Raw genomic sequence first — 24,738 nt, forward strand, 5'->3', positions numbered from 1 at the left:
TCAAAACCATGACAGAAATCCGAAATCCTTCCAGCACCACCGTGGACCTGATTGCATCACCAAGGGTGCCTCAGTGGAGATGTCGAGCATCACAGTTCGAATGCTTATTCGCTCAGATCTACGAACTATTTACGTGGAACTCCACCCCATAAATAGGGATTGCGTGCCCTGCCCTGGCGAGTCTGGCCCCAAAGCCCCAAATTCATGCAATACCCCATAGATCATCGCCCTTGAGCTCTGGAGGTTTGAAAAAAAGAAATTGCCAGGCATTGAAGACGGATCTGTTTTTCTTCTCTCCTTTCTTGGTATCGTGCACCAGGACTGAGTCGCCATGAAATCGCCAATACTGACATATGCTAGTCTCGGCTTGGCGACATGCTTTGCCATGAACGTGGGTTTTGCCGGTGCGTCGGCCCATAATCACTCTCATGCAGTGAATTTGGCTGTTAAAGATGAGGGCGGGAACAAGTCGAGCCCGTTGCTCTATGGGATTATGTTCGAAGTGAGAACAAATTGGTTATTGTGTCAATGGCTTTACATATTGCTGACTCGGAACTGCTGCTAGGAAATGGATCGCTCTGGTTTGTTAGCCCAAAGATCCACTTCAATTGAGATGCTGATAGCGCACAAAACAAGGTGATGGTGGAATCCACGGCCAACTCCTCCAAAACAATGGTTTCCAAGGTAAGAGCCTTGGAATGACCGCATACAAATCGGTGGGCGACGTGGATATCTCCCAGGACCATTCGAAGCCGGTCAGCAAAGCGATTACGTCTTCGCTGCAAGTTGCGGTGCCCAAGAATGCGACCAAATTCGTTGGATTCGCCAATACCGGATACAAGGGCGTTCCGGTGAAGCAAGCAAAATATAAGAGCTCTTTCTACATGAAGGGCAACTATTCTGGCACCGTAACTCTGCAGCTCGTCGGATCGCACAGTGGTACCATCTATGCAGACCACAACCTGACTGTCAAGAGCTCCGATTCCAAATTCACGCCCTTTGAAACCAGCTTCCAGTCCAAGGCCTCACCAGACGGCGAGAACGAGTGGCGTCTGACTTTCGATGGCTCCAAGGTTGCCGGCAACTCGCTGAACTTTGGTCTTGTCCAACTGTTTCCACCAACATTCCATGACCGAGAAAATGGCTTGCGCGACGATCTTGCAACGGTCATCGACAAAGTAAAGCCCAAGTTCCTCCGGTTTCCCGGCGGGAATAACCTCGAAGGAGTGAAAATCGACTCTCGCTGGAAGTGGAACACCACTATAGGGCCGGTGGTCGACCGTCCCGGCAGAGAAGCCGACTGGGGCTACCCCAACACCGACGCCCTTGGTTTGGACGAGTACATGCAGTGGTGCGAAGACATGGGCATGGCACCGTTGCTGGGGGTGTGGGCCGGCAAGTCATACGGCGGTATCCTGTCGGGCGAAGAGCTGGAGCCGTATGTCCAGGACACGCTGAACGAGCTGGAGTATCTTCTCGGAGACTCGACAACGACACACTATGGCAGGCTGCGCGCAAAGAACGGACGCACAGAGCCGTGGAAGCTGAACTATGTCGAGATCGGGAACGAAGACCAGCTCACCGGGGGGTGCGACACGTACCCGGAACGTTTCAACCAGTTCTACAAAGCGATCCACGACCACTACCCGCACATCACGATTGTCGTGTCGAATGCAGACCCGTCTTGTCTTCCTTCGCAGCTGCCAAAGAACGTCATCCTCGATGTGCACTTCTATCTCAAGGACGATCAGATCGTGGACAAGTTCAACCAGTGGGACAACCAGCCGCGGAATCAGTCTGTCATGGTTGGTGAATATGGATGTCGGAACACTACCCAGGCTACGGGTGTCTACTGGTCATACATGCGAGGCAGCTGCAGCGAGGCAGTGTATATGATTGGCCTGGAGCGGAACAGTGACATTGTCAAGATGGCGGCATATGCTCCTTTGCTTGCGCATCGCGAATACATCTCATGGTCGGTAAGTGGGATACCCCTTTTCAGAACTGCACGTCATACCCCGTACTAATATGTTTGGGAGAATTAGCCTACTCTCTACGGCTTCGACTCCAGACCGGACTCGATCACTCCGTCGACCTCTTACTATGTCCAGAAGATGTTCGCAACCAACAAAGGCGACACTGTCCTGCCGGTATCTTCATCAACAGGGTTCGGTCCACTGTACTGGGTGGCCACGAAGACGGACTCGAAGTATTACGTGAAGCTCGCAAACTACGGATCCGTCTCGAAGAAGGTCGATGTGAGCGTCCCTGGCACAGAGAAAGGGAAGCTCGAGATGCTGTCTGGTCCCGAATATCATGGTAACACGCCCATGAATGTAAAGATCGAGACAATTACCATGGACGTGTCCGATGCAAATGGCAAATATACCATCCACATGGAACCGTGGGCTGTTGCTGTTCTGGCTGTTTCGTGAACTTTTGGTTCTAATATACCTTGGGTGAGAGATTTGCTCGCATTCATTGAAAAGTTGGGACCGGTCTACATGGCATAGAATACATGGATGGGCTATAGCAGTCCATATGGAAAGTCTTCTTCCGACATCGCTTATGGCGACAAAGTACCTAGGTACCGGATTTCCTATGCCATTTCTTGGCCATCCCTTTCCATTTTAGTGCTTACCCCTCGCCGCTTTTTGATCACTGGGTAGGATTGAGCACGCCCTTGAGCGCCCCGATCTGATCAGGGTATTGATCGGGGCACCTCACTTTTGATGTTGAGAGCATCTGTCAATTTTGTAATCACATGATCGCGCATTCTCTAGGTTTGTCGTATTCACAACCGTTCAAGAATAAGAACGACCAAGTGTTTTGAACATCGAGACGTAGGTGAACAAGACGGAGAAAAAAGCCCTATTTTTAAGGACTTCCTATAAATGAACGGAATGACGGTTACATTTGAACTTCACTTTGAGAGTACGTGCTGTGTAACACCCGTGCGTGCAATATCAGAGGTCGACGGTCTGGTTCGATCCCAGCTAAAGAAAAAAAAATTGTAGGTGCCAATTTCTCTATAACTGTGTCTCGAGTGATAACTGAACAGCACTGCACTTGTGTGCTGCAGCTAGCACTTCCTGTCGAGAGATTCTAGGGCGCTTCAGCTCAGAATTCCCTACAGCATATTAGTCGAGTCTGTGTTAAAGGGGTTCGGTAGGTATACATTACCGCTTCCAGTGATAGAACTATGTCAGGCGAAGAGCACTGCAATGGCCATCTCTGCACCCCTCACACAGATCGCTATTATGTGGACCTCTGCTCGTGCCACCATGATAGGGCTGCTCTACGGGGATCCCATTCCATTTCTTGAGGCGGTACGCCACTCTCTCTGCGTATGATTCGTCCAGAATCGGCCGACTGAGATGGTTGCAAATTTTGCACCGTTGATGGTAGACCCTAGCATTATATATTGCGCCAGGGTACATCCGTATAGTGATTGCAATCCTTTTGCTTGACCATCCGTTGGATCGGCAGGCGCGGTTTCGGCATATGAATCGACCCATGATATTCGTGTCGTACGACCTGGTGCAGTTTCGAGAATCGTCGTGCTCATGGAATTCGCAATGAACGTCATCTTCGTCTAGCAAGCGAGAAACTTGTTCATGGAAAGATGGAAAGATTGACCATCTTTGTTCTGGTTGCAACCTCCGGCCTCGCATGATGGGGTTGCAAAACCGCCCGATTGGGGTGAAAACGACGTGTGGTAAAACGATGAATATAACCAAAGGGAAAGTGAAGAGTTGAAGAAGCCTTCCGTGTTTTGGAAGGGCAAGGGATGATAGCTGGAGATATATACTATAAGATTCTCAACTCGATATTTAGGTCACGTACACCTTGATGCTTCACCTTTGTTCGCCGTGAATAACAATAGTACGAGCAATGTGATGAAGCTGTTAGTTGTTCCTCAAGTTGCAGTTTGTCGTTCTCAATACACCACTTGCAGGACGATGCAAGTATAGTGACCACTTAGACGTATTTACGTGTCTATATTACGTGTCTGTGGCCCGAAGCATTTTTATCTGCAGACACAGGCATAGTGCAGTTTTTTTTTTTTTTTTTTTTTTGTATCTTTGCAGTCAAACTCAGAGTATACTAAAGTATACTAAAAGCAAAGAGTAATCCAGCGTACCCGAGGAAGGAAAAGGAAAACCTTATTCGACCAAGCTATTACCAGCGCTTACGTGCTTTACACTCTCGTCGAACAATAAGTGCTGTTAGGGATGCAGTGTATATGGTTCTTTTCAGCCACTGGAGACATTCGGATCTTGGCTGTAGAAATTAGGATATTCCCGACCCATTGCTTAATTTATACCTCGAGATTGTTTACTCTTGTCACTCTATATAGGAGTTAATTGCCGAATGGTTTGAAGAAGATCTCTGTTTAATCCACACATAACTCCCGAAGCAGTGATGTTCTTGAATGACTTTCCTTCGGACACCCGTAGATCTTGGTGAACCGGTTGCTCTTTTTGTGTGCATGAAGGCTATGAAAAACGTCACAAGAGCCAAAAAAAAAAAAAAAACGAAGGGCTGCACTAGCCAGCCCATGAGTGCTTAGCTCTTTGATTGGCGACCTCCCGCATTGGTGGCCTCCCGCACTGACGGCCTCCTATACTGGTGGCCTCCTACACTTGTGGCCTCCCGCATTGGCGGCCTCCCGCATTGGCGGCCTCCCGCATTGGCGGCCTCCCGCACTGGCGGCCTCCCGCATTGGTGGCCCCGCGGTCGGTCCTTAGGACCAGAAGTATGAAGGTCAAGCTGAGCCTCAAGGTCCTGCAAATAGACCTCTCTTTCCTCCTACTGGGTTCGGACGGCTCTCTACACTTGAGAATGACAGACATGGAAACGAAGCACCGCTTGCCGCTTGCTCCTCATCGTGTTGGGCCGCCCAGACTAGATCCATACTACAGAATCCTCGCCCGACTTTATGAGCCATTGTTTCTTTTGAGAGCCCTTGGGCAGACAAGAGGCCAACATACACCTCAACCCACTAGTTTCGATCCTTCCACGGAAAAGAGACGAAGGTTTTTGCAGAACCTTTGTTATGTGTGTGATTTCAAGAAAGGCGGCAATACATGCACGGCAATCGGGCTCGAAGATTGCCAAGTCAGCTACCGATTTTGGGTTGCTTCGAACAGCGAGACTGGCAATATAGTGGCATTTCTCACGGATGCCTTACGTATGTTGTTCAACTCGGTTAACTCCGCTGGATCAGACCTGGATACCAAGAAGTCCGCGTTTGTTCAAATTTGCGCGGAGTTCGCGGATAAACGCATCAAGGAGGAAAAGAAGCTCCTCCTAAAAGAAGCGACCAACTGCACTTCGAAGCTCGTAACAAATTCACCGGGAGCGAGTGAGTAGCATTGTTCCCAATCTCCAATTACTGGCAAGAGCTAATAACTTAGGAAATGGATTGCACTCCTGGCTCCAGGAACTCATAGGTCAAACTGACAACATGGCGCTCTGCAAATTCGCGTATGATTATCGCCATTCAGAGCATATCGATGCGCTTGCAGCTCAAGCAGTGCAAGAAGAGACCAGATTAGGACCAGCGGATCGACGTTCGTCCTTTGCCCTGGTTCGACATTATATTGGAAGGCTTGCGCATCATATACGTGCACCCAACGAACTCATCGAAGATTCCTGTGATCTAGGACATCTGTTGCAAACGTACGACGTTTGTAGTGTTGGATCCTTGTCCGGTGTGCGAGCACCAATGCGAGATTCACACACAAATCTCCGCGGGATTTTGAATCGTATGTGCAAGGGAGGCAAAGAAGAAAAAGAGAATATCGAGAATGGCCTGTTCTACCTGAACAAAGTCGTCAACGTATTTGAGAATTTCATGTCTCTCTACGAGCAAGCCCAGCCTCAAGTCCATGCCGAAATCCAATGCTTGGAGCACTTTTACCGAGGGAGGCGTCGTTTTGCAGATGGAGATCGATTTATTGCTTGCAGTAAGCCTGCTTGCCTCTGCTGTGAGCTATATTTCAAGCATTATCCAGCACGGATGGTCATCCCCGCCTCTCATCGCAAAGTCTGGACGCGGTGGAGCCCTCCGCTGGTGGAAGACTTTGGCAAGAACGACGTTGCCACATGGCACCAAAAGCAGATATTGAACAAGATAACGCAGGAGCTCCGTGACCTCGTTATCACTCAAGTTTTGGAGCGTTCACCAAGTATCTGCTGGCACCCTGATTCCAGAACCAGTATCACAGAGATACAATCTATGGCTAGTGTTACCTCGGTCGAGGACCAAAGCGTTGACGGAGAACTATATAACGAATCTGTTTCAGAGTCTTCGAATGGCTTCGAGACTGAAGATCAGGCGTTTGACTCTGACGACGGCGGTGTATCTATTAACATAGGACTAGTTGCGAATTAAATGTGATACACTTCTTGCACAGTTTCTGCCACGGGACATATTCGACCTGTTGGCTTGACGCCAGCCACAACTTTGTCATTTATCTTAATCTATCCGCATGTTTGTTTTTGTAGTGCCGTTGGAGATTGTCCTTCCGTGTGAATGAGACCCCGCATATTTGACAACTTGGACCATTTGTCAACATCCCATGACGCCTAGCCCAGCCACTATGGGTATGCCCAACGTGTCGGCGCATGTCTCTTTGTTCTGCGGCGGCATAATGGCACATGTGGCATTTAACAGGCTTGATGTGCGATCGTAAATGTTTCCTGAAACGCTTAGATGGAACTCTGGTACTTCTGGTTGCGGTATGGGAAGTCTTACCGAAAAAGCCCTTTCTGCTTGAAGCCCTTTCCCCCGTGACACCTCTCGTCCTGGCAGTGATAAAGGCCGTCTGACGAAACGGTGGTCATACTAATTGAAGGCATTTCTGCTTCTTCGAATCGCCACCCTGAGTACAACGCGCCCCTGGGAGACTCTGACTTCTGATCGATGTTCGTGATCAGTGAGCCGCGAGCCTCTGGAGCGGTCATCGGGCGGTCGCACAATTCACTCACGTCCATCGGAAACGAGTTCGACCGCGCGCTCTATAGAGGCTCTTTCCGGTCCCAAAGTTCCCGATCGAAATCAAGTTGAATGTCCGTTATGTATGAACCGACATACTCGTCGAGGCTAGCATCACACGTTAAGGTCTCGTGAGTTGCGGGTAACGGGAAGATGCTGTCGTGCTGGCTGCTGCAAAACATTGGCATCTCCGATTGCATTTCAGGAGCAAACTGATTATCACTATCCATCGCAGAAGCTGTTGAATGAGACGAAAAATCCACAGCTACTCCCAGCGAGGTCCAGTCACCACATTCGCTTTCGCCAAAGAACCTGGGCTCCATGACGGAACGAATGAAGCTGAAGCGATGGTCCCTGAGGCCGTTAGGAGAGAATATATATGAGGCAATCACCGTGAGGTACCTGGTAGATAGAATATACGTGGGGTTAATGGCGATAAGAGCTGAATGACGGGGATGTCGCCTAATAGGATCTCAACACATTGACTTGTTGTTCACCGCTAGTTTGTTATGCAGCTATCGTATTCATCCCTGCAGGCTGCAACAGGAATCAATACTTTGCATATATGTCGCTGTAATCTGAGTGTGTACACGGACTCCAGTGTCAGGTAGGTTGACGGACTGCCACGTAGAGCGAAGGCAACGTACACCGTACTTGTAGCCTTCAGGACCTTTCGAGTAGAGTAACAGAGAACTCGCGACGCTGCAAATTTAGAATGGAAGCCATGTCCTAGTGGGAAGAGGGAAGAGCGGACGAGGAGTTCTCCAGGAGCTGTATACACTACATAATAGAATGGCGGGTCACAATCAACGACAGGGTTATGCGTGAGGACACGGATGAGGAGCTCAATTTGGCTCTTAGTTCACACTGGTAGCTCTTCTTTGGAGGGTAAGCTGGGAATTGTCCCTTGGTGAAACAGTTTTATGCGACTGGCGGGTGAGGGCTGATGAAACTGAAATTCTCGTACTCGACCAGTAAACAATCGTTCCCATCATGGTTTGACCAAGTAATTCGACAACCTGGCAGCACCTTTATCCATTATCTGGGATAATTACGGGGAATGATAGTGGACCGCACTGACGTCAGAGACGAGATGATAGCTGCAAGGTGTTAAGACCTGTGCTGGTCTAGCAGAGGGATTCGTCGCGTCCGGAGGTGACAGTCGTATATTCCCGGTACTACCTGAGGCGTTGAATCGTGGGGATAGCTTCATGGCGAAGCCTCGTAACAAGCCGCGATTTGCAGTAGATTAGGGATTGGTGGAGAACCGACGGGGAGGAGAGGTTCATCTCCCAATGGATTGCTGTCCGAAAAAAAGAGTATAAATGAGAAGTTGCCGATAGTGTTGGTGATTATGAACTGCAAGTGGTGTATCACCCAACACAAAGCTGGAGGTCCCTGGTTCGCTTCCTCTTTTTTTCTTTTTCTTTTTCTTTTTCTTTTTCTTTTTCTTTCTTTCTTTCTTTCTTTCTTTCTTTCTTTCTTTCTTTCTTTCTTTCCCAACTTATAATTTCTATTCTCATCCCATCGATCAACAAATTGTTCACCTTGCATTAAATCATAAGAGGTGATAATGAACAAGGTCAATATATTCGCTGAGGTGAGGATAGACTTAAAAGACTAAGTTTACCTCAAAATCAACCGTGGAACTGCTCTTTGGCTTCCCCAGTCTATCCCATGCTCAGACCAGCTATGTAACCATTATGTATTCCCAAGCCAGGCCCAGCACCATCAGAATCTTACCGTCCCAAACCTCTGGTATTGTTGCAACCCGCCCCCAAGATGAACTCTCTACTTAGCAACAAAGTCATCGCAATCACCGGCAGCTCCTCTCGCATCGGCCAAGCCATTGCAACAGCATGTGCCCAACACGGAGCTAACCTCGTCCTCCACCACCTCGGCCCCCGAACTGAAAAAGCCGTCTACACCCTCCAAGACAAGCTCTCCACACTGCCCCAATACGCTGAAGACAACGGACCGGTCGTCTTCAGCGGCGACCTGACAACCGAGCACACAGCCGAGTATCTCGTCCAGGAGGCCGTGTCGACGTTCGGACGACTGGACGGGCTGATCAACACCGTGGCAATCTGCAACTTTATGCCGGCGCAAGCGGTCACACGGTCCATCTTGCAGCAACACCTCGATACCAACTTCGTGGCGACGTATCTCCTGGCTCAGGCCGCCACGACCCGGCTCACGCACCAGGGACACGGGGGCAGCATTGTGAATGTGTCGTCGATCACGGCGCTGCTGGGCTCGGCGCACCTTACGCACTACGCGCCCGCTAAGGCCGCTGTCTTGGGTATGACGACGTCATTTGCTACGGAATTCGGGAAGTATGGTATTCGCTATAACTGTGTCTTGCCCGGTGCCGTCGACAAGAACTCCTCCCGTGGAGAGGAGGGTGTGCGGACGGATGAACGGAGGTCTGCGGTGGCGGACACAAGAATCCCGTTGGCTAGACTCGGTACCCCCGATGATGTGGCGGGCGCAGCCGTGTTCTTGGTCAGTGATCTATCCGCCTATATGACCGGGCAGCATCTTGTTGTTGATGGGGGTGCGTCGGTCCACTACCATCCCACTGACTAGTTCGACTGCCAAGACATTGTTGGATGGGCCAAGGAGGTTGATTGTGCCACGGATGAGGCCGCGGTCGATATGGTTTCGTCCAAGGCTTTCTTAAAGCTGGGGCTATGGTTTGGCAAGGAATAGCCTAGATTGCGCCGCTTCTGTTCGATATACAGGGTTTTTCTTGCAAGGGCGCATCTGACATTCTATTTAAATAAAGCCTAAAATTTCTTAATATCAACTTGGTGGCCTGATGGATATCTGCAGTCCTCACTATAAATTCAAGCTATCATGGTTCAGAGATCTCGCTTAAGGGCAATGTCGATGTAACAACAAATACGACTTTGTGCACTCCCCCATCAGAAAGGCAACGGCAAGCTACAAGATGAGACCTGCTCCAGCCAGAACTTGGCATCCAAGTTACACAATCTGCTCGGGCAACCAAACATCATGAAATAGGGCTTTGATCCCTTTGAATGCAATCGCCTACCCCACCGTCATTATTCTAACTGGGACGGCGGTCCTACATTCCCGTGCATTTATGACCGGGTTCCCCTGTGGAGAAAGAAGTAAACATTGTTCTTTGATAGAGCATCCGCCGATCCAATATTCTACGCAGACACAATGTAACTGTGAGACCGAGACAACAAAATGTGGCTCGATCTACCCGAAACATATGCAGAGGTAAAAGTGCTCAAACGACTGCAGGGAAATAAGTCCAAGCACAGGAATTGGATCTGATATGCTGTGTTGCCGTTCATGCTGCTTGACATGCCTGACCCCTGCTGGGAAGAGGCACCGTTGCAGTGGCCAACGGTCAATGCAACCTATGTCTGAGGCAAAAATAGAAATCTTGTGTATTTTGAGATCAGGTAATTGCAAGGACTCGAGCTCTAGTTTCTGTTTGGTTGTAACGTTAGACAGGATGCAAGCTCTTTTTCCAATCCTCGGGGCGTTGCATGACTTCATTTCCTAGAGCCTATAAAAACTATATATTGCTTCGATAATGTGCATACTTGTTCTCATCAACATCCTTTCTCTTCACAAACATTGGCTTACGCCTGTATAACGATCTTGGTCTGCGGTAGACCATACTCCCTCGAACCTTCCACCAGCTATGGCCCCATCGATTACTCGAGCCCTTGTGTGGACACTGGGATTCGCATCTCTGGCCTTGTCTGCAGCCATCAATAACGAAGTCACCAAAAGTATGAAGGAGGGGGATGAGGTGGCGCCGATGCAAACTGTGCCGTCTTGTAAGTGGGCTTAGATCTACCTTGCGAATCCATCGTATTGAGCTGGGGGCTAACAAATGCTATAGGCAACCTCTTCTACCAGGTACAGAACGGGGATACCTGTTGGGACATCATCTCACGAAGCGAAAACACTTTCACCATTAAACAGCTGATGTGCTGGAACCCGGACATCAACCCGTGGTGCTCGAACCTGATTCCTGGCCGAAGCGTCTGCGTCGGGGTGCTCACCCCCGGGCCCTCCTGCTAGATGACTGGGATGAAGTCTGTGAGAAGGGGCTGTCTTTGTGGACTTCTACAATTGACTTTTGGAGTGGTTCTGGATGAAAAACGCATCGACTAATTCAAGTCTGCGGGGATACGGGGTTGTGTTGGTTGTGTGCTCGCTTCGCTATATTCTTCTTCCACTACTATATCGCCATGATTGAAGTGCTCTGCAACCTTTTATGCATAATTATGAGCGATGGTTTCCCCATGCTTTTTCCAGAAACCTCTTCATCGTAATTGGCTTCACATCCGGAAATCGGGTATTCAAGCGGTCTTTCTTTGGCAGTTCGAAGACTTTGTTGATAATAAGCCGACTCACGAGGGCGGTGACCTCCTTGAGGTCGTCGGTCGAGTATCCCAAGGTGTTTGGCATTGGGGGTACAGTGACATCGCCCTTATTGACTTGATCGACAGTATCGTAGGTTACGTCAAATTTCTTGCCTGTTGCGGTCTAGATTAGCATCAAGTGAAAGAAAAAGAAACAACAACAGCGACAGCAATGACAGCAATCACGACAAACTACTGCTGCGATATACTCACCCCAAATCTCTTCTGCTATGTGCAAGATTTGATTGTAGGTGACTTCATCACCCACAACCACACTGAACTCGGGCCATTCGCTGAGACGAAGAGCATGGACCACATAAGCCGCCATATCGTACGTGTAGGTCATACCGATCACATCATTGCCGTCGCCGGGGATGGCCGCGGTGCCGCTGGTAATATCTATGCCAAAGGTATACGGCTGCAGATTGGTTCGGACATGCGGCATCCCCCAATAGTCCATGAAAAAGCCGGGGATCACGCGCGTGTACTCCAGTGAGCTCGACTTGAGGCGGGAGGCTGCATCGAGCCAGAATTGGATGCTTGGGTCCACGGGTAGGAGGCTTCACAGTAGAATCATTAGCTGGTTAACCGTACTATGTGTACATACACTTTGTACATGCTGGGTGGGTATAGTTGGCGGGTCCACGTACTCAGGTGTCTGGATGAAGGAATATTCACTCGGGATGAATCTCCTGGTTGACTGAGACTTGTCTGCAGCATCGATCAGGTTCAGCTGAGACTGACTTGAGTCTTCGGAAATGAGGCCAATGGCTGAAATGATGGTGTGGATGTTGTGTCGTTCCAGCTGCTGGGTCATCGAGGGGACGTCCTCGTAGTCGATCTGCACTTGCTGGATTTTTTTGAAGAGTTCGTCTTGTTTTGCTTGCTAAACAAAGATATTAGCTTGCTTTTCTTCTGTGCCAGAACTCATGCCTGGACACCACCGACACCGCGCGATAACACAATCACCGTGAACGTGGGGTCGTCGACCAACGTCTCGACGATGGTCTTTCCCACTCCGCCAGTGCCGCCTGCTACAGCTATAACAGACATTTTTGACAGCGTGTATTGTGGGAATAATGTTTCACGCTCTAACCACTATGGAATTCGAACATTGGAGTGATGAAGTGTGGACTGCATGTTCAGGCCAAGAACTCGGGCTCCACCCGATATGTGCCCCGCCGCTGTGGATCTGCGGAATACCTTGGTGGAATCGCTTGGAGAATATAGAATTTTTGGTAGTCAAGGTAGAAATAGGATTGTACAATTTATTGATTTGCCCACTTCCTGGAGTCTCCGTGGAATTCAGTTCATTTGCTGCAATGTCTTCATCATACAGAGGCTCTGTGACTCACATGAGTCATCCATACATTGTTGCCTGAACTATGTACACAAATCCTACAATATTTCTTTATTGTCCTGCTTGCACTCCAAAAGAAAACAATCACCCATTTACTGGTGTCGTCGCTACCTTCAAGAGTGAAAAAGGGAACCGCCCTATCCGGCGATATCAAGACGAGAATAACCAGACCATGAACCTGTTCGAGATTGACGGGGAGGCCAGCAAGAATGCAGTCGCTCCTATGACCAAGTCTCTTGCCGAGAAGTGCATCTTCTTCTGGAAACCGGCCGGGAACTTCGGGGAATTCAGCCAGTGGTTCAGGTCCACATTTATCTACGATGGCTTGAAATTTGTCACCGCCGAGCAGTTCATGATGTACAAGAAGGCCAAGTTGTTCGGCAACGAAGGAATCGCGCAGGAGATTTTGAAAAGCCCCAACCTCAATCCCGCTAGACATAAGAAAATGGGCAGGTCGGTCAAGAATTTCAATGACAAGGTGTGGCAGAGGATAAGCTTCAGCATCGTCGTGGACGGCAACTTCCACAAGTTCGTGCAAAATCCTGAGCTTGCGAGGGTGCTCTTGAGCACGGTCGGATATCGTTTGGCCGAGGCGAGCGGGTTTGATAAGATTTGGGGAATTGGTTTTAGTGCTGCACAGGCAACGGCCAACTGGCAGCATTGGGGGCAGAACAAGCTAGGTCACTGCTTGATGGTGGTGCGGGATATGCTTGTCGACCTCCAGTGTCGGTTACCCTCTTCATTCCAACCTGGCGTGAAGATGCAGAGCAAAATCGCGGTGGAGGCGACCACTGTTATCCTCTGCTGCATCTGCGCGCAGACGACTGTGGTGGAGCCCAAGGAAAGAAAGATCAAGGACAACTCCCTCGCGCTCATGCTTACGACTTGTCAAAAGTGTGTGGAGACGAATGGGCTTGCCTGCGGTTGGCGTACACACAGCCAAGCGCAAGCGATGATTGAGAGAACCCACGAAGATGCCGGCGTACACAGTCGAGCGCGTGATCTTATCGAACCACGCGATGGCGACAGGCACATCATGACCCATCCGAGCGTGGCCGGGATGAACAATATGGAGGGCTGCATGACGACGACAACGAACGGCTACGAGCTCGGCATCGAGGATATGTGGCCTTCGGAGCAGCTCGTCTTTCCTTAGATGATGAACTCATTAATGGAAGTATATGATTTAAATTCTACCGCTGGCCTATTAGTCCCATAGTAAAAATTAAACCCTAGGGTATACCAATAAGTCGACATGAGATCATGTTTCGGCCTGAGAAGAAGACTTTATATTCAAAAGAAAGATTCGACGGGCCATAGTAGGTCCTTTATTCCAAACCCATGCCAATATGCAACACAGGGCTTGAACTTCGAAGATAGAAATTTTCTACTTCCGTTTAGAGGTGATATTATTTCTAGCTTGTGGAAACCTCGATCATCATACTAGGTAGTAGACCTGTGGTTCATGGCCATTAGAAGAAAAGGTCTGAGGTTACGAAAACCAAGAAATGAGCACCTTATCAGGCACGGTGACGATAAGATAGAAAAATAGATGAATTCACTATATAGAGGAAGCTAAGATATGGTATTCTTTTTCCCCCTTACTATTTTAGCTACTAAATGTTTGATACTTTAGGGGACATTTATTTAGGTTCCGGTTTATACTAAATTCCTCTCTCGATGACGAAATGTGGATCCTGATCCCCGTACACCTGCTTAAGCTTAAGACTGTTTTGAGCATCACATCATATACTTCTCGAAATGATAGATATAGTGACCCAGCACTAATAAGATGGCTTCCCTTGCGCTTGTCTCTTCCTAGTCTTTCTTGTTCTTCCCGGTATAATTCATCACAAATGCTTCTAGCACATCCTCAAGGCCTTCCAAAATACCACCCTTCTTAAAGTGAGGGCTATTAGGTGTCTGATGTGATAAGATGTGAGTGGATAGTGCTTTTCCTCCTTATTGAGTCGACCTAGCAGTAAGGACTGTACTGATATATCGACGAGTCATATTGTATTAGATCATAGATGCTGCGCTCATTGGCTTCCCGCTGGAGCACTTTCCTCTACGTTAAGATGTGTGACATACTTCCCAAGCATTCTTTACTTGATAGATAACCTCCCTCTTTTCTCTCCTTTCCGGCCAGCGGATAGAGGAAAGCAACAATCGTCTATATAATTGAAACTAATTTCCAGTGTAAGGTCTTTAGCATTAAGTAAAAGATCTGACTACATCAACAGCTGTTTTTCGATGGCGGTCCATGATATATCGGTATCGTCAAATCGTTTGGCCAAGTCTCGCTTGATAGGGTTCTATATAGTAGACTTTGAAGGCTTTAACCCATCGTACCACGACCGGGTTATGCCAACCAACAAGGCATATATGAATAAATAAACAGAAACATAATCTTGGGGATTGATTTTCACATTGTTTCATTTTCATTTTCATCTCTTTTTTTTCATTTCTTTTTTGAACGCCGAAAGCTCGGGCTTTCGGGCTTCACTTATCGGCATCTCTGCAAGCAGCTCTGACTAATGGCCAGGCGAGTCAAACTATAAAAAACCACCTCCCGCCCAGCGGGGCTACAAATACGCCACATCGACTTATTACTCCGCTTAAACCACTTATCCTCTTTCAACTACCTCCCAAAACCACCTACCAGTACATACCACCATGTGCATGAAGGCGCAGTGCTCGACTTGCAGTAAGTTGACTATATTCTTCTGTTTTTGTGTTTCGAGTCACCACTGATTCCCACAGACAAAGTCACTTGGTGGGGCTGCGGCAGCCACATTCCCTCGGTGATGGACTCGGTGCCCGAGGATGAATGGTGCGCCTGTACCCCGCAAGTTGAAAAAGACGGAAAGAAGTATCCGCCCAAAGCAGCTCGGGCTTCTTGACTGTATGGTTGTGTGGTGTCTTAAGTTGGCGATTGGTATTTGGTGTGGATGTTGCTCAGTTATTCAGTTGGAGTTTTGAATCGAAAGCCTCAGTATAGGAAGTTGTGCATAGCTTTGAAATCACTTTTTATTGTTGGTCAAGTAGAAAGACCGTTATATATTGGAGATTGATCGATTTGCTAGGACGATGCACGTCTGGAAAGCTTAGAGGTTTTGAAAATCTTTGAAGTAAAAATAAGGATATTCTTAGCAGATTGGTAAAGCAAAACACAAGAAACAAGTCAATATACCAAAACGGGCAAACAGACAGACACACGAAGAGAATATAATCAAAATCAATCAATCAACGGTATACACACATATAAACCAGAAATAGCAAAACAGCAGAACAAGAAAAAACCACACAAATCCTCGAATGATTTTTTGCGGGTAAGCAAACCCCAAATTCCATATAGGGATCCAGCAAAGATTCGTATAACAGTGTTCGCAGATTAGGGCCTCCGTGGGGACATGACACCCATTGTATAAGTATTCAGAGGTTCTAAATGTCTCATAGGCGGCTGGGTCCGCATGTGAGGATCCAAAACCGGTAAACTATTCATCATCGGGGTCTTGTGGGAATCGAGATAGAGCATCCCTGAGTCATCCGGCGCCGTTGCCGAGTATATCAGACGGCGGAGCCAGGCCCCGCCGAGCCTTCTGTCTCCCGGAATATCCTCAACAGCCCCTGGTGATATAGAGTATTGGATTGGAAACCATTCCTGAACCATTGTCGGTCCACCGGGAGCGGAGAAGATGTTGACCAGAGCCACGCCGAACAGGACCCAGATCTGCCCATTCGCGGTGATTAAGTCGCCTTCGCCGACAGGGTACCAGTCGCCGCCATGCTGTTCAAGTTTCCACACATCTTGTTCAAAGAGGCGCATGCAGGTGGCACCTGTGTCATCCATAACTTCGAATTCCGTGTGTCCGGTTCCATTAGGCGGAGCGAGTGTAACGTTTATCTGCAAAGAAAGAAAGAGAAGAGGAAAAAAGAATTAAAAAAAAATTGACTCCAATGATTGTTTTCCATCTATCTCGGGTGATTTGGTGTTCATACTAGGTTGTGATAGCGGTCAGCACCGTTCCCCGGAATAGCCATAGACGGCATCATGATGGGGTTTGCGGGTGTCATCTGAAATCAAGGGGTCAGAGATCGGGAAGCTCCATGGATTTTGGGGGAGTTGATTCTCACGCCTTCGACGGTAAAAGCCAATCTGTTTTTGGCGGCATACTGGTCTGAAATCGCCATGCACTCGTAGATATCCCAAGGCACGGGACCAGCCACTTTGCGTCCTTCATACCAATAAGTCGCCATGCCCTCTTCATAATCCAGCTCGCGTGAGCGGTACGCTGCCATGATAGCGAGCACATTGGGAAGTCGAGGGTTGTCAAATTCCTGGTTCATCATGTGCTCCACGAGACCTTTCAGCCTGTCGAGGCGATCACAAACCTTCCACGGGAGTCCCTCAGGCTCGGAAGCCATGATCCTCCTATAGATAGTATTAGTATCTGGCAGATTTGAGAAAGAAAGACGAAGGAGAGTAAGCTGTTGCATGGGTTCATACTCGCGCCTTTCCTTCTCTTTCTTGTGACCTCTCAGCTTGTCTTTGAAAATATCCGGCATGATGCCTTCTGAAATCCTCTCCTCGAGTCTCGCGATGTTGGCATCGGGATCACTATATTAAACAAAATCAAAGAGACAGTCAGGACTGAAACTCCGAATTTCTATTCTGGAGGTCATTCTTCATCCGGGAAAGGAGAAACCAACTTTCGATCAACGTCTGGGTCCTTGTCCGACCAGGTAAGAGGAACATCTTTCCATTCCGTGATGGGCGGATCAACCTTCCATCTTTTCCGTCCATTTTTCTCGACGGTGAGGCCATAGCGAGGGTCCGTCTCTTTGAGTTGTCCTCTGAGCGCGTAGGCCTTGTTTAGCCTGGTCGATTGCTTTTTGATCATCTTTTCCATGGCGATGGAAGCAGCAGAAGGGGTTGCAGTCTTCTTCTTCCGAGGAGACCTTCGAGCACTCGCGAGAGACTCCTTTGCTTTGCGTTTGTTGCTGCCGGGCTTGGGGGGCATCTTGCATAACGAATCACGAGATGTTTGATGTTTGACAGTATGTGAATCCTAAAGGAAAGAGAGAAGAATAGGGGATTGGGGGCAAATATAAGTAACTAGGCGGCCTGTAAACACAAAGAAAACTATTGGGGGCTCCCCGAAGCCGGCATCTTCCAGATATTCCAGGAATAGCGCGTTGTCAACAAAGAGGGTCGATTCGCATGGTTAGGGCTTGGCCGGGGACCAAGTCTCGATTTCTTTCATGTCGCCAACGGACCTCGCCAGGGCAAAGCTTCCCTTTGTTTGGAGTTTCTGAGATATCAAAAGACGACAATAACTCATCTTTCTTATTTTTGGAATCGATACATTAATTTTCCGCCACACCTGAATAATTTGAGCGGGATCACGGCAGAGCGAGGAAGGTAAAACATCAACGTAGAGACATGCAAGGCGAACTTTGGTGTGAGGCAAGTTTGCAAGATGCCGTCGGGCGGCTTTCCTGTCCAAATACCAAGAGAATCGCGCGTTTCTGATGGATACCCCTATCTTCATCCAAGGTTTTCCAGAATGCGTGGGCCCAACTTTGATGCCATGTGTGAGGTTGTCATAAAGGTGATGTGAGATTTCGTCGTGGAGAGTGACTGCAGCAAAGAATAGAGAGAGGACTTGTCGGGGGCTGCATATGGTTTGAAGTTGAGTGGGTTTGGAGAAAGAGGAAGTCCCATATTAACAGGCGAAGCTCGGTTGGTAGGTAGCTTTGAGAAAAACCCCATCTGGGCAAGGCACTCGGTCTCACCTAGACCTTTTTTGCTGACTGTAGCCATGATGCCTCTCCATCTTCAAAAGGAGATGTTACGAAACGTGGATGTTGAGAGTGTTGAGGAGATTCCGAAGCCAAAAGAAGTTGGTTGTTTCATGGTTTTATGCAGTAGATTCCACGGAACCTACTATTAGGAGAATTCTGTAGGTCCATGGCGCACTAAATACATACTCTATTAAAACTAGGAGTTCTTCTTCTATATGGCTTGATTTATTTTATCTCATTCATTTCAACTATGAACCAACCCTCTTTGACTTTTATAAAGAAAAACCATATATCCTCTATGCTCTCTAGATGATATAATATAATATGGGGTCCTTTTTTTTAATTTTCTCTATTTTATACTTTTTTTCTCATCCTTTTCCAATATATTTTTTGTATCTCTTTCTCTACCTTGTCGTTTCTATAGGGCGTGAGCCGCCTTTATGTACAAAGCCCCCAAGAAAATTCCCAGATACTCAAACACGTTCCACCCCAACACTACTCGCCTCCTTTTCGTCGCCCTGCTGCTCCGATTGTATGTACCCGTATGCTTTGATCTCGGCTGCCATCTTTCGAGCCTGTACCACCGGGTTCCCGCCCCGAGAGAAGATCAGATCAATATCCTCCAGACGCAGGTTGCTAGTTTCAGGATAGAAGAAATAGACCGTCGGAATGAAAAGGAAGTTGGTGACCATGAAAATCAGATACGCCTTCCACTGAATGCGGTTGATGATCACCGGCGTGATCATGACGACGGTGAAATTCCACAGCCAGTTCGAGCTCACGCCAATGGCTGTGCCTTTTGTTCGTGCCTCGAGGGGCAGGATCTCTGGCACGTACACCCATGGCACCGAGTTGATGGACATGCCGTGGATCAACATGTAGAGGAAGAAAAAGGCCACCGAGGCAGAGGCGTAGGATTGTCCGTTGGGGTGTTTGGCCTGGGATAGTAGAGCTGCCGCCATCATCATGCAGATCCCAAGTCCCAGTGACCCGATCATCATGGTCTTGCGGCGGCCCATCCGGTCTAGCATGAAGGCGGGGAGAAGAGATCCGAGCATGAACATGATCTGGATGCATCCACCGAGGATCTGGGATAGCTGGGAACTTAAGCCAACGTTTTGTTTCAAAACGGCTAACAAACAAAACTTGGGTGAGTGGTTATTCTCTTCAACATGGGGCCTGCGTTCAAAAACATACTGGGTACAAAATAAACCACCAGGTTTATTCCTCCGACTTGGTTCATGAGCTGAATACCCCAAGCAAGGAGCACTCGCTGACCCGTCTTGACTTCATCATTCTGGAAGATCTTCCAAAAGGACTGCTTGTTGGCTGTACTCTCGAGCTCGATGGCGGACAGGATGGCGGTGCGCTCATTGATGATGTACTCATCATCTGGTTCCTTGTCATAGACAGCACACATGACTTGCATGGCTTCTTCCTCTTGGCCATGGTTCATCAGCCACCGAGGGGACTCCGGCAGACCAAAAACCAGCACAATGACAAAGACAGCGAAGACAATCTGCATCGCAATGGGGAGTCGCCAGGCAATTGGCCCTCCTACAAAAGACATGCCGAAGTCGAACCAGTAGGCCACGACAATGCCAACCGCGGTGAAGAGGACCTCCGATGAGATCAGCCGACCTCGCGTTTTGCCCTCGCACATCTCTGCTTGGTACCTGAATCCAACCGTCAGCCTTTTGATCTCAGGCTATTTCTCTGGCAAGAAACTTACATCGGAACCGTGGAGGTCTTCAAGCCTGTGCCCGCCCCCGTCACCAATCGACCGACGATCAGATGCGGTACCGTGAACGCCGTGGTTTGCAGAACTGCTCCCACAATTACCACCCCCATCGCCAGCCAGATGGTGTTCTGGCGGCCGAATATCTCTCCAATGCAGAAATTGACTGTTGTCAAGTCAGTCAACTAAATCCACACCAAATGTCACAAAGCCACATGGCCCTGGACTTACTAAGACACCCAAGAAGACAGCCCAGGTTATAGCAGCTGACGATAATGCCCTCCTCCGAGTCACCGGGGTAGTTAAACTGCTTCCTCCAGTCTTCATTCCAAACAATACCACTGAAGACGCCTTGGTCATATCCAAACAACACAAAGGCCACCAGACAACACGCCGTGACAGCAGCCTGAAGAGACCGGCCCCTTCCATACCAAGAGCGCATGATGGTGGTCGAGATCCAGGAGGATACCGTCAAGCAAAGTTCATGAACACAAAAAGAATAAAGCCCATCAGATTCAAATCAGCTCCCCGGATCCATTCCTTTATATTGTTTTCGAACACGGGATAGGAGCGGGCTCTTGGGATGGTGAAGAAGAAGACCCGTATCATGGCCGACGACGATGGTATATTTCGTCCAATTGATGTGTAGCATCCAAGTTTTGCAGTGGACCCAGCATTGGTGTCTGGAGGAAATCTGGAGAGAGCCATTTGCACGAATTTTGGATATCTTTTTGCCAGTGGAGTCCTGCCTCTCAATGTGGCAAGCCATCCACGGGTGACGCGGGCGAAAGACACGAAGATCGACCACCCTCGGCAGGCACCGATGCAGTTTACTTGCCTTTTTGGGACATCGACGCGGATGAAAGTTCGTCCGGCAAATAATCTTCCTCATTTGGAAGGAAGGTATGCTCATATAGGAAGTTGCAACCACCTCACTATGAAACCACAGCACACTCAACTTCCTATTTATGAAACGCAGAAGTATAGTGAATACCAATCAACCTTACGATACTTTCAAAAAAAAATACAACTGAAGGATTAGAGGTGTCATATATAGCGAGTATCTCCTATATAAAATGCACCTTCGCAGGCACGCAGAAGATGTTCATCGCCTTGCCACCATTCACAATAACTACGCAAGAGAAGAATCGGGATCGGACATTAATACGGTATGAGACATGCAATTACTTTTGATTGAGTAGTTACGCCAGGATTTATCACAGCTTTGAACACTGCTGAATTGATTAACTTGTGACTGTTTGCCGTTGATGACCCTGTTTCGTGCCAACAACTGCTACAGGATGATACCATCGTTCCTAACCCTCTCAAAATAATTTGACCATCTCTGTCTTCCCTTCTGCCTGTGCAAGTTGACGGGGAGTAAACCCTTCTCCGTCAGCCAGATCTGTCCGCGCACCTCGCTGCAACAAAAATCGGACAAAGTCTTCTTGGTCATTCTGAACTGCAACATGCAGCGCTGTACCAATCATGTCTCTCATGGCGTCATCATCCCACAGGTTATGTCGGAAGACCTCGTTGATGTCAGCCCCGTGTTCGAACAGTACGGTGGCGGCATCGATACGGCCGCTCTCCGCGGCACCCTTAAGGGCCTGTGAGCCCTGGACGTCTGCACCGTGTTTGAGGAGGAGGGTCACAATTTCCAACGAAGGAAGTGATGCGGCGCGTGCCAGGACAGTGTCGTTGGGGATCCAGTACTGATCGTTTGCGTCAGCGCCCTTGCTTAGCAGAAACCGCACCATCTCTACATCTTGTCGCTGGATTGCGACTGTGATAGGAGATCCAATTTTGTCCATTGGATGGTTGATAGGCAGACCGAAGTCCATGAGTGTTTGGAAGGCAGCTGGTTTAGCTCCCTTTATCGTGCGCAGGACGACGAAGTCGGGGAGCAGCACAGCCGACTGCCATTCTTCGGGAACCTCACGCTCTTGGATATCGATCTTCGGCTTCCACGGGCCGTCGGTCGATTGTTGGCATCGCGGGATATTGGTGAAGAAGTAGCGGAGAATATTGGAATGGCCGTTCTCGGCGGCGGTTGCTATAGCAAGCTCCAGAGGCGGGACTGCCCTTTTGTCGATACCAGTGGTAGTGTATAGCTGAGGAGCATATGTTTTCACACTAGAGAGCGAGCCTTGGGCGCATGCTTTGAGGAGCGAGCGCCCAGCTGAGTGGATGGACGCTGTTGCTATTATATTAATAGTGATCATTGTAAGGGAACATAAGCACCCACGTAAGGACATGTTCGCTAGAGTTTTGGGGAATTTCTGAAATTGGAAAACTGAAGAGTTTATTTTTAGACCAGTTGATATCTAGAGTATTAGATGATGTTGAACTCAGAAAAGTAGTTATCCAGACTAGTGAGTCTCACCGCTTTTGCCTACGTAAATTAAATTGACGTTGTTTCGGGGGTATTGTGATAGGAACACTGCAGGTTTTCTGCTATTGGCACTACAAAATCTGACATGATCACCTTTTATCTACACTTTCAAGTATATTAGAAGGTTTATTACTATAAAAATTGTAAATCCAGAGGTATTGAGATAATTTATACTTTATTTTTTAATAATATAAAAGAAAATTAGAAATAAGGCGTGTAATGAGTGCTGGATTTAGGGGTCGAGATAGACTGTAAAGTAAACGCATTTCCTCGATCACATGACTATTTTCGCATCAAATTCTTTCTTACCACTTTTAGAACCAAAAATATATATTATACATTAATCTACTAAATAAGGACTTTAGTTACTTTATATAGTAGGTTAAGGCTATAATAAAATAATCATGTGATGAGAGGAGTGGTTGAAATTTGATTATGTCAGATTTTGCAGTGCCAATGGCAGAAAACCTGCAGTGTCGCTATCAATACCCTTCTCTTTGAGGGTAGATATCATATATATATGATATCTAAGTGGACCAATTTGCGTAAGACCGGAGGCCGCGGTATGCGACCGCTGTTCTTGTTACAGCATGAGTTCAAGGATAGACCATAATGAATGAATTCTGCACACTCAGCGCTAGATTAATGACTGGACAAACAAAACTCCAAAAGAAATACCGGCTCCAGCAGAAAAATCAAGCACTTCTATCCTAGGCCCCACGCCTATGCCCTCAGCTCTCCATTGCAAAAACCATCACTCCATCACTCCTCAGCTTGCGCTGGCTCATCTTCAAATGACAAGGCCTTCTTGAGGGAATGGTGTAGCTGTTCCTCGGCGGCCATATCGATAATGACAGCCTTCTTCTTTTCCTCGTTACGCTGTCGGCTCAAGGCAGTGATCCTCCGATGAACTGCCCGAATCTGGTCCTGCTGCTGCTTGCCCGTGGATTGGAGTGCCTCATCGACTGCAGACCTGACTCCTTTGGGGATCTGTTGATTGATCAGCTTAGCTCTTTTGATTTAATTTTCTTTAATTTTCTTCTTTTTGGTTGGCATACCTCAACGCATCCATGATGGACTTTCAAACAGTACTGGCAAGCTTTGCATCCCCGGCTTTGTACACATACATGACAAGGGTGCTTGTCCATGCGAAGAAAGCAGCGCTGGCAAGTGACGGCACGGATGTTGGGAGCCTTGCGAGGAGATTTGCGGATTGCCTTTGGGGCCTGGGGAGGATTCATCAGGGTGGTTTTGCGTCTGGGTCGAAGGGTGACCATGGTGAGTGAGTGAAGAAGTAATGAAATTCCAAGAAGATTGTTGGGATGGTATTCTCGATGAGAAGTTTGCACTTACTTTTTCATGTGGCATGATTCCACGCCTGCTTTATATAATTGGGATACCAGAACATGCTGCTTAAGAGTAGAGCTGTACAAATAAATAGCACAAAGCTGTCTCAATAATTGGACCTGCTACAGATTGTTCGATGGCAGGACAAGGGTATTGTTAGGCACTAAGAAGAAAAGAGATACGGAGTCGAATAGGAGGACTATACAATGAAGGTAAATCTGGTTAACTGAGCTCTAACAGAGGTGGTTTGGCAGGTGACCGTCATATTCCTCAAAGGTTTGCCTAATAGCTCTTTTCATTGTCTGGATTTGATATGTTTCATTGCAGATCCCGGGATCTTGACTCGGACTGACCGGACCTGAAAAATATAGACTTAGCCTATTCAAAGAACCACCCAACAAAGCATGAAGAAATTACCAGACGGTCTTGTAAGACAAATCTCATCTAAAGCCATCAGAGACAATGTCTCTAAAGTGACAATGAACTCCAAAATAGGCATTATAGATCTGCTGATGTAATGCACTACAAACACCAGCCACTGTGGCTGGCAATTTGTGGCGTAGTGCTTCTGATTGGTTACAGTTCCCGTCTTGACTCTCGCGTCCTCCGTCCGTCGACATTGTTGCACATCGAAGTCGATAATCTTGATTGCTTCTCTGCCTTGAATTGCGA

General features: G+C 48.1%; 11 protein-coding genes across 11 annotated transcripts; 6 read left to right on the top strand and 5 right to left on the bottom strand.

Moving 5' to 3' along the window:
* Positions 1-331: 331 nt before the first annotated feature.
* NUU61_005468 (alpha-L-arabinofuranosidase A) lies at positions 332-2,435 on the top strand (the record flags this gene model as incomplete). Its single annotated transcript, XM_056656050.1, has 4 exons — positions 332-502; positions 566-581; positions 637-1,979; positions 2,046-2,435. 4 exons carry the CDS (start codon positions 332-334, stop codon positions 2,433-2,435), a joined length of 1,920 nt encoding a protein of 639 aa, XP_056511663.1.
* A 3,035-nt stretch (positions 2,436-5,470) lies between these two features.
* Positions 5,471-6,400, top strand: NUU61_005469 (nucleic acid/nucleotide deaminase domain-containing protein; the record flags this gene model as incomplete). Its single annotated transcript, XM_056656051.1, has 1 exon — positions 5,471-6,400. One exon carries the CDS (start codon positions 5,471-5,473, stop codon positions 6,398-6,400), a length of 930 nt encoding a protein of 309 aa, XP_056511664.1.
* Positions 6,401-8,785: 2,385 nt separating this feature from the next.
* NUU61_005470 (SDR family NAD(P)-dependent oxidoreductase) lies at positions 8,786-9,592 on the top strand (the record flags this gene model as incomplete). The annotated part of the gene is made up of 1 exon (XM_056656052.1): positions 8,786-9,592. The coding sequence occupies one exon, from the start codon at positions 8,786-8,788 to the stop codon at positions 9,590-9,592; it is 807 nt and encodes a 268-aa protein (XP_056511665.1).
* Positions 9,593-10,688: 1,096 nt separating this feature from the next.
* Positions 10,689-11,074, top strand: NUU61_005471 (LysM peptidoglycan-binding domain-containing protein; the record flags this gene model as incomplete). The annotated part of the gene is made up of 2 exons (XM_056656053.1): positions 10,689-10,827; positions 10,893-11,074. 2 exons carry the CDS (start codon positions 10,689-10,691, stop codon positions 11,072-11,074), a joined length of 321 nt encoding a protein of 106 aa, XP_056511666.1.
* A 204-nt stretch (positions 11,075-11,278) lies between these two features.
* NUU61_005472 (uncharacterized protein) lies at positions 11,279-12,471 on the bottom strand (the record flags this gene model as incomplete). Its single annotated transcript, XM_056656054.1, has 4 exons — positions 11,279-11,532; positions 11,632-11,978; positions 12,069-12,304; positions 12,367-12,471. 4 exons carry the CDS (start codon positions 12,469-12,471, stop codon positions 11,279-11,281), a joined length of 942 nt encoding a protein of 313 aa, XP_056511667.1.
* Positions 12,472-12,950: 479 nt separating this feature from the next.
* Positions 12,951-13,934, top strand: NUU61_005473 (NADAR family protein; the record flags this gene model as incomplete). The annotated part of the gene is made up of 1 exon (XM_056656055.1): positions 12,951-13,934. One exon carries the CDS (start codon positions 12,951-12,953, stop codon positions 13,932-13,934), a length of 984 nt encoding a protein of 327 aa, XP_056511668.1.
* A 1,520-nt stretch (positions 13,935-15,454) lies between these two features.
* On the top strand, positions 15,455-15,681 carry NUU61_005474 (uncharacterized protein; the record flags this gene model as incomplete). The annotated part of the gene is made up of 2 exons (XM_056656056.1): positions 15,455-15,485; positions 15,542-15,681. The coding sequence occupies 2 exons, from the start codon at positions 15,455-15,457 to the stop codon at positions 15,679-15,681; spliced, it is 171 nt and encodes a 56-aa protein (XP_056511669.1).
* A 491-nt stretch (positions 15,682-16,172) lies between these two features.
* On the bottom strand, positions 16,173-17,802 carry NUU61_005475 (uncharacterized protein; the record flags this gene model as incomplete). Its single annotated transcript, XM_056656057.1, has 5 exons — positions 16,173-16,685; positions 16,781-16,855; positions 16,916-17,213; positions 17,289-17,399; positions 17,492-17,802. 5 exons carry the CDS (start codon positions 17,800-17,802, stop codon positions 16,173-16,175), a joined length of 1,308 nt encoding a protein of 435 aa, XP_056511670.1.
* A 1,257-nt stretch (positions 17,803-19,059) lies between these two features.
* On the bottom strand, positions 19,060-20,766 carry NUU61_005476 (uncharacterized protein; the record flags this gene model as incomplete). Its single annotated transcript, XM_056656058.1, has 4 exons — positions 19,060-19,718; positions 19,784-20,262; positions 20,319-20,490; positions 20,556-20,766. The coding sequence occupies 4 exons, from the start codon at positions 20,764-20,766 to the stop codon at positions 19,060-19,062; spliced, it is 1,521 nt and encodes a 506-aa protein (XP_056511671.1).
* An 883-nt stretch (positions 20,767-21,649) lies between these two features.
* On the bottom strand, positions 21,650-22,582 carry NUU61_005477 (ankyrin repeat domain-containing protein; the record flags this gene model as incomplete). The annotated part of the gene is made up of 2 exons (XM_056656059.1): positions 21,650-22,527; positions 22,573-22,582. 2 exons carry the CDS (start codon positions 22,580-22,582, stop codon positions 21,650-21,652), a joined length of 888 nt encoding a protein of 295 aa, XP_056511672.1.
* Positions 22,583-23,481: 899 nt separating this feature from the next.
* NUU61_005478 (uncharacterized protein) lies at positions 23,482-23,996 on the bottom strand (the record flags this gene model as incomplete). The annotated part of the gene is made up of 2 exons (XM_056656060.1): positions 23,482-23,709; positions 23,847-23,996. The coding sequence occupies 2 exons, from the start codon at positions 23,994-23,996 to the stop codon at positions 23,482-23,484; spliced, it is 378 nt and encodes a 125-aa protein (XP_056511673.1).
* Positions 23,997-24,738: the final 742 nt, after the last annotated feature.

This window comes from Penicillium alfredii, assembly GCF_028826965.1.
Source record: "Penicillium alfredii strain IBT 34128 chromosome Unknown utg000007l_segment0_segment0, whole genome shotgun sequence".
NCBI classification, from domain to species: Eukaryota; Fungi; Ascomycota; class Eurotiomycetes; order Eurotiales; family Aspergillaceae; genus Penicillium; species Penicillium alfredii.